Consider the following 14,107-nt stretch of genomic DNA (forward strand, 5'->3'; position numbering starts at 1 on the left):
CACTTCAAAGAACCATAAATAAAATCAGCCTGGGCAACAATGGGGAACCAAACAGAACAAAGAGGGCCTGTGTGGGAGTACAGTATAGATTGGGAGGAATGGCACACACACACACACACGAAAACACACTCACACTGAGAGTGAGAATGAGAGAGCAGACCTGCTGCCACTGGGATCAGAGTAAAGGGACTACCAAGGCAAAAAGGCTTCAGTCTCAGCCTCCTAAACAAATGACATGGACTGAACCTGAGATTTCAACACACAACCAGCCAGGGGGCCACTGTGTTAAACCTCACCACTGTGGAAATATACATTAAACTAAAGCACGGCGACCTAATAACTACTAAACACCAAATCAATCACTGGAACAATAACACAGACAGTCAGACAAACATCCTTGCCTAGCACAACTCAATGGATTAGCAAAACTGCATGGAACAGTATTGTGGATAATAGAAGCTTAGCTATCCTGACTGACCATGTCAACTCTATCTCTAATCTATATATGTGCCCTGGCTTGGCTGCCCCTCTATCTCAGTCTCTATCATGTGGTCACTGTTGGGGATTACACGCTCAGAAAAGGGATTAGAGACTAGCGCAGGCACTATACCATATGACGTTCACACACACATTCCTGCACCTTAATCAGGCATTCATACCAGTGGAGGCTACTGAGGGGAGAAAGGCTCATAATAATGGCTGGAATGGAGTCAACGGAGTAGTATCAACCATATGGTTTTCATGCGTTCGATACCATTCACTCCATTCCATCCATTCTACTCCATTCCAACCTTCATTATGAGCCGTCCTCCCCTCAGCAGCCTCCACTGATTCATACCCCCAACAGAGAAATGTATGCTACAAGAGAGATGGGTCCAAAAGGGGCAAAAGTCTGTAACAGAGAGATGGAATTGGAGAGCAGAAAGAAAAGTCTGCTTGAGATAACTAGCAATCTCCACAATGTGAGAATGTTTTTGATTTGTTGGCTAATTAATGCAGAGCTCAAACTAATCCACCCATAATCCCAACGATAAGTGCTTTTTTCGGTTCATTATAAAAAAAAGGTCTTCTATTTCGGTTTTTATTATATGTGTTGAATGCTGTAACACAGAATGCAACAATACAACAAAGTCCCATGACTGCTCACCTCTGCTTATCACTTATTAACCATTATTTATTCACATTACTTTAATCAAATATTTCAGTTGTGTATATTGTGACATTTGTTTTATTTGATGACTTTCTTATTTCATTCCAAGTCATCATCTCATCCCTATAGAGCTGCTGCATATGCGGTTTGACAAAAATCACTATTTTGTAGTACTCCAAAGTAAATAAGGCATGCTTTTATGACGGCTGAATACCAACTATTAATCACTTAGATCATGTATGTTCAGGTAGAGATACTGTACCTTGCGAAGCAACAGCTGCCCTCTATATCCCCTCGTGGTCGTGCATTCTTCTGCCTCTTCCGTAGCAGGCATAAAATAAACACAGACTACAAATACGTTTTATGCGCAAAACTATGTAGAATATTGGCCTGTTGGAAACTACAACATCATACAGTTCAGGCTGGATCTGATTTATCTCTAGAGAAACTGTGCAATGTGTGCATTGAGCTCACAGAAAAAAAACGGAACACATTTCAAATAATTGAACCGATTTAGGTCAATTTATTGTTTAAAAAACGAAAAATAATCATCGTTCAGCGCAACACAACAGCCATGTCTGTTACAGACTAGCTAACATCTACGTGTTGAACTTCACAGTGCCACCTGACTCACAAAAACATTTATAGAACAACTCTTACTGAATGTATAGGCCTATAAACTGTCCAAATTGGTTCGTTGGAGAATACAATATTGTTAATTTGTATACCAAAGCATATGATATCAACAAAGTGATAAAGGATAGTGTCAAAACTTAATACATCCCTTCATCATATTGATATTGGACATAGTAAGTCACATCACACGCCTTCCTTTTGTTTTATTATTACTGTCGTTTATACCCCGCGCAATAAGGGTCCATGAGAATAATGTGCGCAAGATGTGTAACTGAATTAATGTTATTAGCATATTATGGGGAAACAATCATTTATTATTATGTTTTATATTTGTATTGTATTTACATTATTTTCCTTATTTTAATTTTAATTATTAATTATCTGGAGAGAAATAAAATGTCCATGTGAGTGTGATCAGACCATATGGCGCATGGGTAATGCTGCCAAAAAGCCGGCCTCTACCAACCAAGGATGATGAAATAACGCGCTATTTTTTCAACAGTTTCTTTCAACTACAGTAGACCTAGCCTACAGAGTTTCCGTTTGGGTGAGTGGCGAGCGCACTGCCAAGAGAACAGTGTCGCAGTGAGTAAACCTAGGCTACGTGTTTTAAAGATTTTGGCAACATATATCAACATAGTCCAGGAAATTACAAAATGAAGTTTAATTTTTTTTTAAATTATAAAACAGTGTCTGTTGGAAGAGACATTTGCATACTACGAAATCCTGACGTGGCGCCATGCGTAAAGGAGGATGCAACGTGTGTAACTACCACCCGATATAGTAGCACTGAGTTTGAGAATAGTAAATTGAATCAGAATGGCTACTTACAGATGCAAAGACAGGCGATCAGCTTCGCCCCATTCTCGGGTACAGGGCAGTCAGGGAAGATTGGCTTGAGAAGGTAGGTAGCGAAGACGTACGCGACAATGTACTGCGATGACGGGCGGATGATGAGCAACTCGATCCACAGTTTCAGGAAAGCCGGCAGGGAACCATACACTTCAAGGATGTAAGCATAGTCACCACCTGATTTGGAAATAGTGGTGCCCAGCTCAGCATAACACAGTGCACCTATGGTTGAGAATACCCCACACACTGCCCAAACGACAAGGGACAGTCCGACGGACCCGGCTTCCTTCACCACTCCAGTCGGGGTCACAAAGATACCCGAGCCGATAATGGTACCCACTATGATAGCTACGCCATTCACCAGGGTAATGGTTCTTTCTAGGACAACCTTCTCTTCCCCGGGTACCTTATCCGGGCTTGAGTTTCCATTCTCTCCTCCGACTGGAGAGAGCATCTTCTCCGTAACCTCCTTGTCTTCCACATCCCGTTCGGCTGACGAATTCGAATATCTTTTCTTTAAACTTGACATTGCTCGCTCCTGTGGGGACACGGCTTTTTGCTTGGTGTCTGTGTCTCTCCCTTTTTTCTTTCTTCTCCAGTTGAATGTTTATGATCCTGTCTGTCGCTCCTGAAGTGCAAAGACACGATGCTGACACAGAAACACGTGTTCTGTGCTGTGTCAACGGAACTCTGTGTATAAAGGATTTTAGTATAAAGCTTCATGGTCTGTCTAGGACAGCCTCTTCCATTTCTCCTTTCATGACAGCGTCACAAATCCACCCCACATACTGCTCAATGCGAGACCAAAGCTTTTGCGCCCTCTACTGATGCTTTGGCCTCAAAGGATGTCTCAGACAGGGCCAAACTGCCAAACTATCTGAACTGGTTTTATTGGTACTTTCAAGGCATTAGTGAATTGTAATACTAGAAAGGGCATTGTGGCGAATAAACAGTAGCTCACTATCTCCCGCCAATCCGTGCGAATTAATTATTCCATGGTGTGAATTGTTTGCCCTTTGTTTATTAATGTTTATCCAATATCCCGTTAATCCTTGCTATTTCCAGTAATTTCCCATAGTTCACATTATTACATTAATTTAGCCTACGGCTTTATTTATTTAAGTGGACACGTTATTTGGATAGCTCACAAACTGTGCTACACTTGTGTGAAAGGAGATAAGGTTTATTTAATTATATTTACCAGTTTTCTGTCCATTTCTTAATTGTCTTTGGTTTGGAGTGCTTCATGTGTGCATGATAGCCTATTTATTTATTTTAACTTTATTTTCAGTTTTATTGATAGGTAGGCTATTATTACTGCACTGTTGGAGTCAGAAACACAAGCATTTCGCTGCACCTGTGATAGCATCTGTAAATGTTTACATTTTTCTGGCTTCTCAGTCCGGTAGGCCTAATGTTGTGTGAACTCGCGCCGTTGCGTGCATAGAAGTACCTCCTGAGTTTATAGCAGGGGTTCCCAAACTTTTTTGTCCCAAGACCCCATTTTGATATCTGAACATTTTCTCAACCCCAACCATGTGGGGTTGAGAAAAAAGATAATTATATTTGGGGCTATGACAGTCAATTGAAAAACATTCAAACAGTATTCAAACATAATTTTAATGTGGGGCTATAACAGTCAATTGTAATTGAGTCTGACATAATGTATCTTTTCTCACCACCACTAATGTGTGTGCTTGATGCATGTGGCCTCAGAGATTCTCAAAGTCAGGGGGCGTGGTCAACAGTGTGCACCTCATCTCTGCTGTCACATCCAACCTGATTGATATCTGGTGTTAATGCAGATGAGAGCACTGAATCCAGCTTCACACAGATATGAGCTGGTGAAGGGTACCATGAGTTTTGAGGGTGCTTTCAAGACAAATGGGAACTCAGAAAATACAAAGTCAAATCATGATTTCAGTGATCTACTGGTCGGAAAGGTGAAGCTCTAGAAGGAGGAGGTCGCACAAAATGGCGACGAGAGCAGCAGCATCCCTGTGAACTCAGACAGTTATGGAGTACCACATGTTTCATTGATTTATTGAACCACAAACATATTTACATTATGGAGTACCACATGTTTCATTGATTTATTGAACCACAAACATATTTACATTATGAAAGGAATTTAACAATGTGACTTTTGAACCAAAATCAATAAGATGTAAGTGCTGGTTGAGACCCAAAAGCAAACTTTCTCTGTGCATGTTGTCTAGCCAGTCTGGTTAGATAGATAGCTAACTAGATAGCTAAATTACTGCCTGTACTATAAAAAAAACTAGATAGCTAAATTACTGCCTGTACTATAAAAAAAACTAGATAGCTAAATTACTGCCTGTACTATAAAAAAAAAAGTTTGTTTAGCTAACGTTAGCTATTTGTTTAGTTAACGTTGGCTTTGCGAGTGATGATGCCAAAGAGGGATTCTAGTAAGGTCAGAAAAGCTGCTTTTGAAGGACTTTGTACTCCTTTAACTGACACACCTATCTAGAGTCCTAACCCAAAGAAAGTGCACTGCACTAGGGAGAAGGGCGAGATTATGAAGGATACCGTTTCAAATGCTGACATCCTGAAAGCGATCACGGCGCTGTTGACCCATTTTACAGCCCTCAAACAAAAGATATCAAAGAACAGAGGCTATTACCAACATATGTGATGAGCTGAAAGGGGTGGAAATTAAAGTTAATATAAATGAGGATAATGTGAAGAAAATGACATGCCGGGTTACAGAGTTGCAAGAAAGAAGTGAGGAGGCTGAAAGGTACAGTAGGAGGTGGAATTTACGGCTCTACAGCCTTCCTAAGACCCGCAATGAAGATGTGAAGAAATACTTTTTCAATGTTTTGGCCAAGATCGCTCCAAAGACAGGGAAAAACTTGGATTCCTGGTGGACACGGTGCACAGAGTCGGATAACCCCGAAACGACAAGACAACCCGACCAGTTATCATGCAATACACCATGAGCACATTCAGAAACAAGATATGGAGAGCATTCCGTGACGCAGAAGTCCTGCGATCTCGAGAGGCAGCTAAGGCACAAACTATGGCCACTGGTCAATAAAGCACGTAAGGAAGGGAAAAGGGCTGGATACGCCTATAATCGTTGGGAAGAACGTGATAATTTGACGACCTCAGCAATAGATCCAACCAACCCAGGGTGACCTAAAAGGCGCAGACAGGCAAGATTCACATTGATAATGACCATTTTGTTACATGGTTAACTTTTGGTCTATATGTGGTACCTCGTTTTGTTCAGAGTTTTTTCTATTCTCGCAAGTGCCTTTACTCTCAGATTATCTCAGAGTTACAATCCTTCATTTGTTGTACAGACATATAATTCAATCATATTTTGTTAATCTATGACAGAAATGATTAGGGCAACTAGGGAAAAAGGAGGTTTGGAGTTATGTGATTTTGTCGATATGAATCATATCTTTAAGATTAAGTGTTTGAAAAATGCATAGAATCTCCAGAATCTTTATGGTTCATTATTCCTCGTTATATTTGTAAGAAAATTGGGGGTTCACAATTTAGTTGTCTTGAAATTACAACATAACCAAACTGCCACTAATGTTATCAAAATGTAATCAGCAAGCCTTTATGGCATGGAAATTATTTTTCAATTACTTATATCATCTTTGTAGGTGACATGTTTGATAGTGGTGGCCAAATGTTATGTTACAAGGTCTTTTTAAGAGTCAAAGCCTTTCCTGTTACATAAAAATAATATCGCTCTGTGGTTAATGCTATGCCCTCAGCTATTTCCCAGCTAATGAAAAGTCATATGTGTTCTCAAGATACACATAGAATAGAACCTAGTCTATTGATTAATGGTATTGAACTCAAAAGTCCCAAGTGTACAAATAAACACAAAAGATAATATTTTTTTCTAGCAAAAGAAAGATCACACATAAGAGGGAAACCCTTTTGGAATTTACAACTATCAGACATTTCATGGCAAAAGGCTTTGTATCTTCATTTATTTTTATTTATATTAAGAAAGGGGCACCTAAAGATTTTGCACAATATATACCCCTCCAACACAATGGTGTTAAGGTTTACAGACATGACATGTACTTTCTACAATGATGGACCTGAAACGCTGATACATTTGTTATACAGTTGTTTGTACACTATTAGATTTTGGAGAGAAATGGAAGAGTACATATTGAGTAAAACTGGTCACACTATTGATATTAAATGCAATGATGTTATGAACTTATTTTTTTTTTACTGTACTCTGAAATGTATAACTAATGTCATGATTTTGGTTGGTACATTTTTATATCCACAAAAAATACAAATAAAATCCCTGCTTTAAAGTGTTTTTGAGAGTTTGTTTCTAATTGAGTCTCTGAAATTACTATATAAGAAAAGCTTGTCTATGGTTGTATTATATAATTAATTATTTTCTGAATAAGTCACATTGTTGCATTCTCTTATGCTGTCATAACACATTTTTCTGTTTTTGTTTGTCCTTTCGGTTCTTGTTAATTATTGACTCCATGATGTCAGATCATCTGTTATATTTGATTCAATAAAAATAAATACAATTTTTAAAAAGCTTTAGAAAGAGGCCCGAGTTCCAGAGTTGGAATTCCGAGTTGGATGACCGTTCAAATGGATTTTTCCTAGTTGGAGCTCGTTTTTTCCGAATTCCCAGGTGTCTTGAACGCACTGGAGTCGGAGATTTCCCAGTTCCTAGTTGTTCTGAACGCTGCATTAATGCTCAGAGGGAGACGTATGTAATTCCCTTCCGAGTCATGAACCGAGTTACGGTCCAGACACTTAAAAGACACACCCTCGTCTTATGCCCCTGGGGGATCCCCGTTGCCATCTTGGCTGGCGGTCCAAATGATCTGCCAAGCAAGGGATGTTGGCAACGTAAGCCCCTCAGCCCTCGTTTTTAGTCGGATTTGCGAATGTACAATGATGGTCACTCCGGGGCCTGAAACTCCCCATAATTCAATTCCCGACGATTGTACATCCGCTAAGAAAAATCCGCGAAAACTTTCTAAACAACACCAATGGAGAAGTCAATATACAATGGGAAAGTAAAAATGAATGCAAATTATTTGAAAATTGTGCTACTAATGCACATGACGGCACAAACACGTATCGTAAAAAGTAAATATGCTTTTTGGGGTTATTTTTTTGGAAATTGTATAAATAAATAAAAAGTTCCAGCTAGGCAGGCTAACGTTAGTTAGCTAATAAATGTGCTAGCTATCATACAGTAGACGTATATTAATACTTATAGATGTAATATAAGTAGATATGCGCTCGTAATTGACTGTAGCGCATATAAAGCACCCACAAGCTACCGGTGGCTGAAAACATCAATCATTGCTGGATGAACTAGTGACGAATTTCCGGTGTTGTGCGGAAAATCTCCCCCCTGCCAGAATTTTGCGTTCTTCATTGCTGCGACTTGCTTGCTCGTTGAGATTTCTGATCTTCACCCCGTTGTTAGTTTAGCCTACATGTCACTGATCTTAGTAGCAAAAAGCATTTCTGTCTACAGTTTTCGGTTTGGCTATTTGTTTCAAGTGTATGTGGCGGTTCTAGCTGGTATGGCGCCCTGGGCGAACCCCCCCTTCAGCGCCCGCACCCGGCAAGATGCCGCCCTGGGTGGCTGCCCTTGTCGCCGGTACCTAAATCCGTTACTGATTTTGTATTAGTCTATAAATACATCTCTTTGTCAAAATTCGTCATCTCCCCCATGTCTTATTCGACTAGTGTTTTTGAAAATGTAAGGATAATAATTCAGTCATAGTTGTTCTGAAATGTTTATTGCTTGCCATAATGTTATTCCCTCTATGTTTAATATAACACACATACATTAATTATTAATTTCGGTTGCCTATGTGAAGTTTGTTCTATAGAAAGTATTTGATTCTGATGTGTGTCACAGAAAGTATTTGACTATAGCCACAAAATGAAGGAAATTAGAAGGGGGAGATTTTCGGGGTGGTCCATTTAAAAATCATTCCTTACTCCCTCGCCCTGCAAGTGTATACTCGTCAGACGTCATGAAACGTCATCAGAAGTTTCCACTTAATTTGAATGCTGAGGGGATAGGGTGTGTATTTTAAGTATTTGGACCACATGACGCATCCTTAGTGACCCGTGAATGCGTTGTCTGCAGCTCGATCAGCTGTTAGATTTCCCTTAACGGCATGTTAACTGAGCCAGGATCACAGGCAAGTAGGTCCCAAAGTGCTCTTCCAAGCTTTGGAGGTAAGCAGTCATCACTCATGTGGGATATTTACTGAGGCTGTTTTCTTTTCGAAACATGTACTGCAGGAGGAAGGGAGCATGGTTAGCTTTTGAAAACAACTATCCAATAAGAATTACACTGCTCAAAAAAATAAAGGGAACACTAAAATAACACATCCTAGATCTGAATGAATGAAATATTCTTATTAAATACTTTTTTCTTTACATAGTTGAATGTGCTGACAACAAAATCACACAAAAATTATCAATGGAAATCAAATTTATCAACCCATGGAGGCCTGGATTTGGAGTCACACTCAAAATTAAAGTGGAAAACCACGCTACAGGCTGATCCAACTTTGATGTACTGTCTCAGCCTGCAGTATTTATGCTGCAGTAGTTTATGTGTCGGGGGGCTAGGGTCAGTTTGTTATATCTGGAGTACTTCTCCTGTCCTATTCAGTGTCCTGTGTGAATTTAAGTGTGCTCTCTCTAATTCTCTCTTTCTCTCTTTCTTTCGCTCTCTCGGAGGACCTGAGCCCTAGGACCATGCCTGACATGATGACTCCTTGCTGTCCCCAGTCCACCTGGCCGTGCTGCTGCTCCAGTTTCAACTGTTCTGCCTTATTATTATTAGACCATGCTGGTCATTTATGAACATTTGAACATCTTGGCCATGTTCTGTTATAATCTCCACCCGGCACAGCCAGAAGAGGACTGGCCACCCCTCATAGCCTGGTTCCTCTCTAGGTTTCTTCCTAGGTTTTGGCCTTTCTAGGGAGTTTTTCCTAGCCACCGTGCTTCTACACCTGCATTGCTTGCTGTTTGGGGTTTTAGGCTGGGTTTCTGTACAGTACTTTGAGATATCAGCTGATGTACGAAGGGCTATATAAATACATTTGATTTGATGTAATGTCCTTAAAACATGTCAAAATGAGGCTCAGTAGTGTGTGTGGCCTCCACGTGCCCGTATGACCTCCCTACAACGCCTGGGCATACTCCTGATGAGGTGGCGGATGGTCTCCTGAGGGATCTCCTCCCAGACCTGGACTAAAGCATCCGCCGACTCCTGGACAGTCTGTGGTGCAACGTGGCGTTGGTGGATGGAGCGAGACATGATGTCCCAGATGTGCTCAATTGGATTCAGGTCTGGGGAACGGGCGGGCCAGTCCATAGCATTAATGCCTTCCTCTTGCAGGAACTGCTGACACACTCCAGCCACATGAGGTCTAGCATTGCCTTGCATTAGGAGGAACCCAGGGCCAACCGCACCAGCATATGGTCTCACAAGGGGTCTGAGGATCTCATCTCGGTACCTAATGGCAGTCAGGCTACCTCTGGCGAGCACATGGAGGGCTGTGCGGCCCCCCAAAGAAATGCCACCCCACACCATGACTGACACACCGCCAAACCGGTCATGCTGGAGGATGTTGCAGGCAGCAGAACGTTCTCCACGGCGTCTCCAGTCTGTCACATGTGCTCAGTGTGAACCTGCTTTCATCTGTGAAGAGCACAGGGCGCCAGTGGCGAATTTGCCAATCTTGGTGTTCTCTGGCCAATGCCAAACGTCCTGCACGGTGTTGGGCTGTAAGCACAACCCCCACCTGTGGACTTCGGGCACTCATACCACCCTCATGGAGTATGTTTCTGACCGTTTGAGCAGACACGTGCACATTTGTGGCCTGCTGGAGGTAATTTTGCAGGGCTCTGGCAGTGCTCCTCCTGCTCCTCCTTGCACAAAGGCGGAGGTAGCGGTCCTGCTGCTGGGTTGATGCCCTCCTACGGCCTCCTCCACGTCACTTGATGTACTGGCCTGTCTCCTGGTAGCGCCTCCATGCTCTGGACACTACGCTGACAGACACAGCAAACCTTCTTGCCACAGCTCGCATTGATGTGCCATCCTGGATGAGCTGCACTACCTGAGCCACTTGTGTGGGTTGTAGACTCCGTCTCATGCTACCACTAGAGTGAAAGCACCGCCAGCATTCAAAAGTGACCAAAACATCAGCCAGGAAGCATAGGAATTGAGAAGTGGTCTGTGGTTATCACCTGCAGAACCACTCCTTTATTGGGGGTGTCTTGCTAATTGCCTATAATTTCCACCTGTTGTCTATTCCATTTGCACAACAGCATGTCAAAATTATTGTCAATCAGTGTTGCTTCCTAAGTGGACAGTTTAATTTCACAGAAGTGTGATTGACTTGGAGTTACATTGTGTTGTTTAAGTGTTCCCTTTATTTTTTTGAGCAGTGTATTTCCGCTGAATCGGTCATATCTCCAAATAGATGTGAACAGGCGTGTACGTAGTGGATGTGGATTAATGTAGTTTACAATCAAATTTAACTGCTCCCGTATATCCCCGATGTATGTGCTCAGCTCTTTTTCCGACAGTTGCTCTCGGCATATCATACAACGCGTCCATATGGCAGAGGGAGACACATTCATAACTAGAGTGCAAACGCCTGCATGTCGTCCCGCCATGGATGGAGCCCAATCTGTGCAAAAGCCCAGGTCATGTACAGCAAACAACAGCCAATGCATAGGCGTCTTGGCCCTCACAGCTAACATCCATTTGGAGAGCATAAGCTGGATAATATTTGAGTCATTCAGTCAGTTTCCTCGTGATTACTAGCAATAGCATTCATTATTTTTTAACAGTGTATCTGACAAATGTATTAATGTACATTTCTGTGCTTATGCCTCCTCACACATTGTTTTCATAATATCAATTTTAGCTGGTAATATCAAAGTCTGCAATAGTGTGTGGTTTCATAGCGTAGCGGACCAAGTCATTCACCGTGTGAACGATTCAAGTGTAATGGTAAAGTTAGGCCTTTTCCCATGATCTAATTTTCTTTTAGATTTGATTAATTGTAATTTGGATTTAAGGTTAACCACATTACAATGATTTGTGATTTATTTATATTATGACCCTTTTTTGTATATTCAGGATTTTGTCAAATTTCCCTCGACCCCATTTTCAAATTAGGCGACCCCATATGGGGTCACGATCCCCCTATTTTGGGAACCGCTGGCATATAGCCTATTACTAAGCACACTATTGCAGTGAGGTAACTTTGGTTAACTGAGTCCAACTCGGGGTAACTGGTCATACAAGTTTCTATGGCATCAAATCCTTCTGAACTAACCTGCTCATGGGCAGGCTAACTCACATTCCACATTTAGTAATGGCAGGATGAATTTGAAAGTTCACGCACAGTAAAACTTTTGTGATGATTGCATTGATAACCATGCCAAAGTAATATAGTAATGGTCTGTGTGGCCTTGAGAGGGAGTGGAAAGGTATTGACTACTCTGGCATGTTGCCATAATGTTTCAGGGCAGTCGCAGCACTATGAGGGTAAGAGAATAGAACCCTACCGGCTGAAATCACTGCCATGGAATGAGGGGGAGTGGAGAAGTGTTGATTAGGCTACTCTCTGTCTGTGGCCTTCAGTGGAAGTCGGCTACTGTAAAAGTCTATTTCACACGATAGCCAGGTTGAATTTGCAAGATAACTTTTCTTTCATTTTTGGCACAAATGAAAATGTGGCACTGACTTGCCCATGGGTTGATGTTTTAGCATTGTCTCAATGAAGAGTTTGGTGTTAGACTAGCCATGTGTGACATGCACATGTAGTTAAGCCTGCAGGCGGATGACCAATATCCGCTGTTGTAATACGGATGAAGCCTGAGCTGGAATGTGAAGCTAACTGAAGTTCTCTAGCTTTAGATCTACTCAGGGTTTTCTATCTTGCTTTGCAGTATACCCCTCTGGTCTGCGCACCACGTGTTGCCTAAATGCCCATTTGGGGATGTTATCATTAGTTCTGTTTTAGTAAAGGGAGGGTGCATTTGACCCTGCTTACACCCCACCTGTGTCTTGTATGGTTAAGAACAGGTTTAGCCTGTTATAGACTTTTTTCTTTTGAAGACTGAAATATTCAACGGAAGTTTGTATGTCATTGTAAATATATTCACATTCTTGGAAACTCACCAGCGCTGTGTAAATAAAATTAACACGTTCACATACAGTAGACCTATTTGCATTTCTACCTGGCTGCCTCCCCCAAATCCTACCCCATAGGGTTAATGCACAGGAAGGGTTAAGAAAATAAGATGAAAAAAGCCCCACCTTCAGGGCTTTGCAGGGATGTGCCCTGCAAGGAATGTCATTTGTCTGGAGCTCAGAGGGACAAATATTACCCCACTCAGACAATTTCCTGCCGTTTTCCTCCGAAGAGGAGGACATGGGAAAATAATAGTGGACAAATTTACCTCCTAAGGTCTTCAAGTTTTTGGCTCCTCATTCAACACAGCAAAAAAAAGCTATTTCAGACATACACAAGCTTAGTTTTTCATCTATAGTCGGAATAGTTGTTTTTTTCCTAAATACCAAACCCGGGTCACTGCAGAGAGCATGGTGAAGAAATACACTAGATATACAAAAGTATGTGGACACCCTTTTAAATTAGTGGATTCGGCTATTTCGGCCACAACCGTTGCTGACAGGTGTATAGAATCGAGCAGGCCACCATGCAATCTCCACAGACAAACATTGGCAGTAGAATGGCCTTACTGAAGAGCTCAATGACATTCAACGTGACACCGTCATACGATGTCACCTTTCCAACAAGTCAGTTTGTCAAATTTCTGCCTTACTAGAGCTGCCCCAGTCAACTGTAGGTGCTGTTATTGTGAAGTGGAAACGTCTAGGATCAACAACATCTCAGCCGCGAAGTGGTAGGCCGCACAAGCTCACTCACTACCAAGTTCTAAACTGCTCTCTGGAAGCAACGTCAGCATCAGGACTCTTCGTCGGGAGCTTAATGAATGGCTTTCCATGGCCGAGCAGCCGCACACAATCCTAAGAGCACTATGCTCAATGCCAAGCGTTGGCTGGAGTGGTGTGAAGCTCGCCGCCATTGGACTCTGGAGCAGTGGAAACACGTTCTCTGCAGTCCGACGGACAAATCTGGGTTTGGCGGATGCCAGAAACATTCTACCTGCCCGAATGCTTAGTGCCAACTGTAAAGTTTGGTGAAGGAGGAAAAATGGCCTGTGGCTGTTTTTCATGGTTTGGGCCAGGCCCCTTAGTTCCAGTGAAGGCAATTTTAACGCTACCTTTCCTGTTGCAGCATGACAATACCCCTGTGCACAAAGCGAGATCCATACAGAAAGGGTTTGTTGAGATTGGTGTGGAAGAACTTGACTGGTCTGCACAGAGCCCCAACCTCAACCCCATCG

At 42.0% G+C, this 14,107-nt stretch overlaps 1 protein-coding gene across 1 annotated transcript in view; it reads right to left on the bottom strand.

Annotated features, from left to right (window-relative positions):
- Nucleotides 1-3,418, bottom strand: part of LOC139386869 (large neutral amino acids transporter small subunit 1-like) — a 29,420-nt gene extending 26,002 nt beyond the window's left edge. Inside the window, exon 1 of the mRNA XM_071132768.1 lies at nt 2,618-3,418. Coding sequence (XP_070988869.1) covers nt 2,618-3,167 — 550 coding nt within the window. The 5' untranslated portion in view covers nt 3,168-3,418. The remainder of the gene's footprint in view (nt 1-2,617) is intronic.
- Between the last annotated feature and the right edge of the window lie 10,689 nt (nt 3,419-14,107).

Source organism: Oncorhynchus clarkii, chromosome 1 (genome assembly GCF_045791955.1).
Source record: "Oncorhynchus clarkii lewisi isolate Uvic-CL-2024 chromosome 1, UVic_Ocla_1.0, whole genome shotgun sequence".
Classification (NCBI taxonomy): domain Eukaryota; kingdom Metazoa; phylum Chordata; class Actinopteri; order Salmoniformes; family Salmonidae; genus Oncorhynchus; species Oncorhynchus clarkii.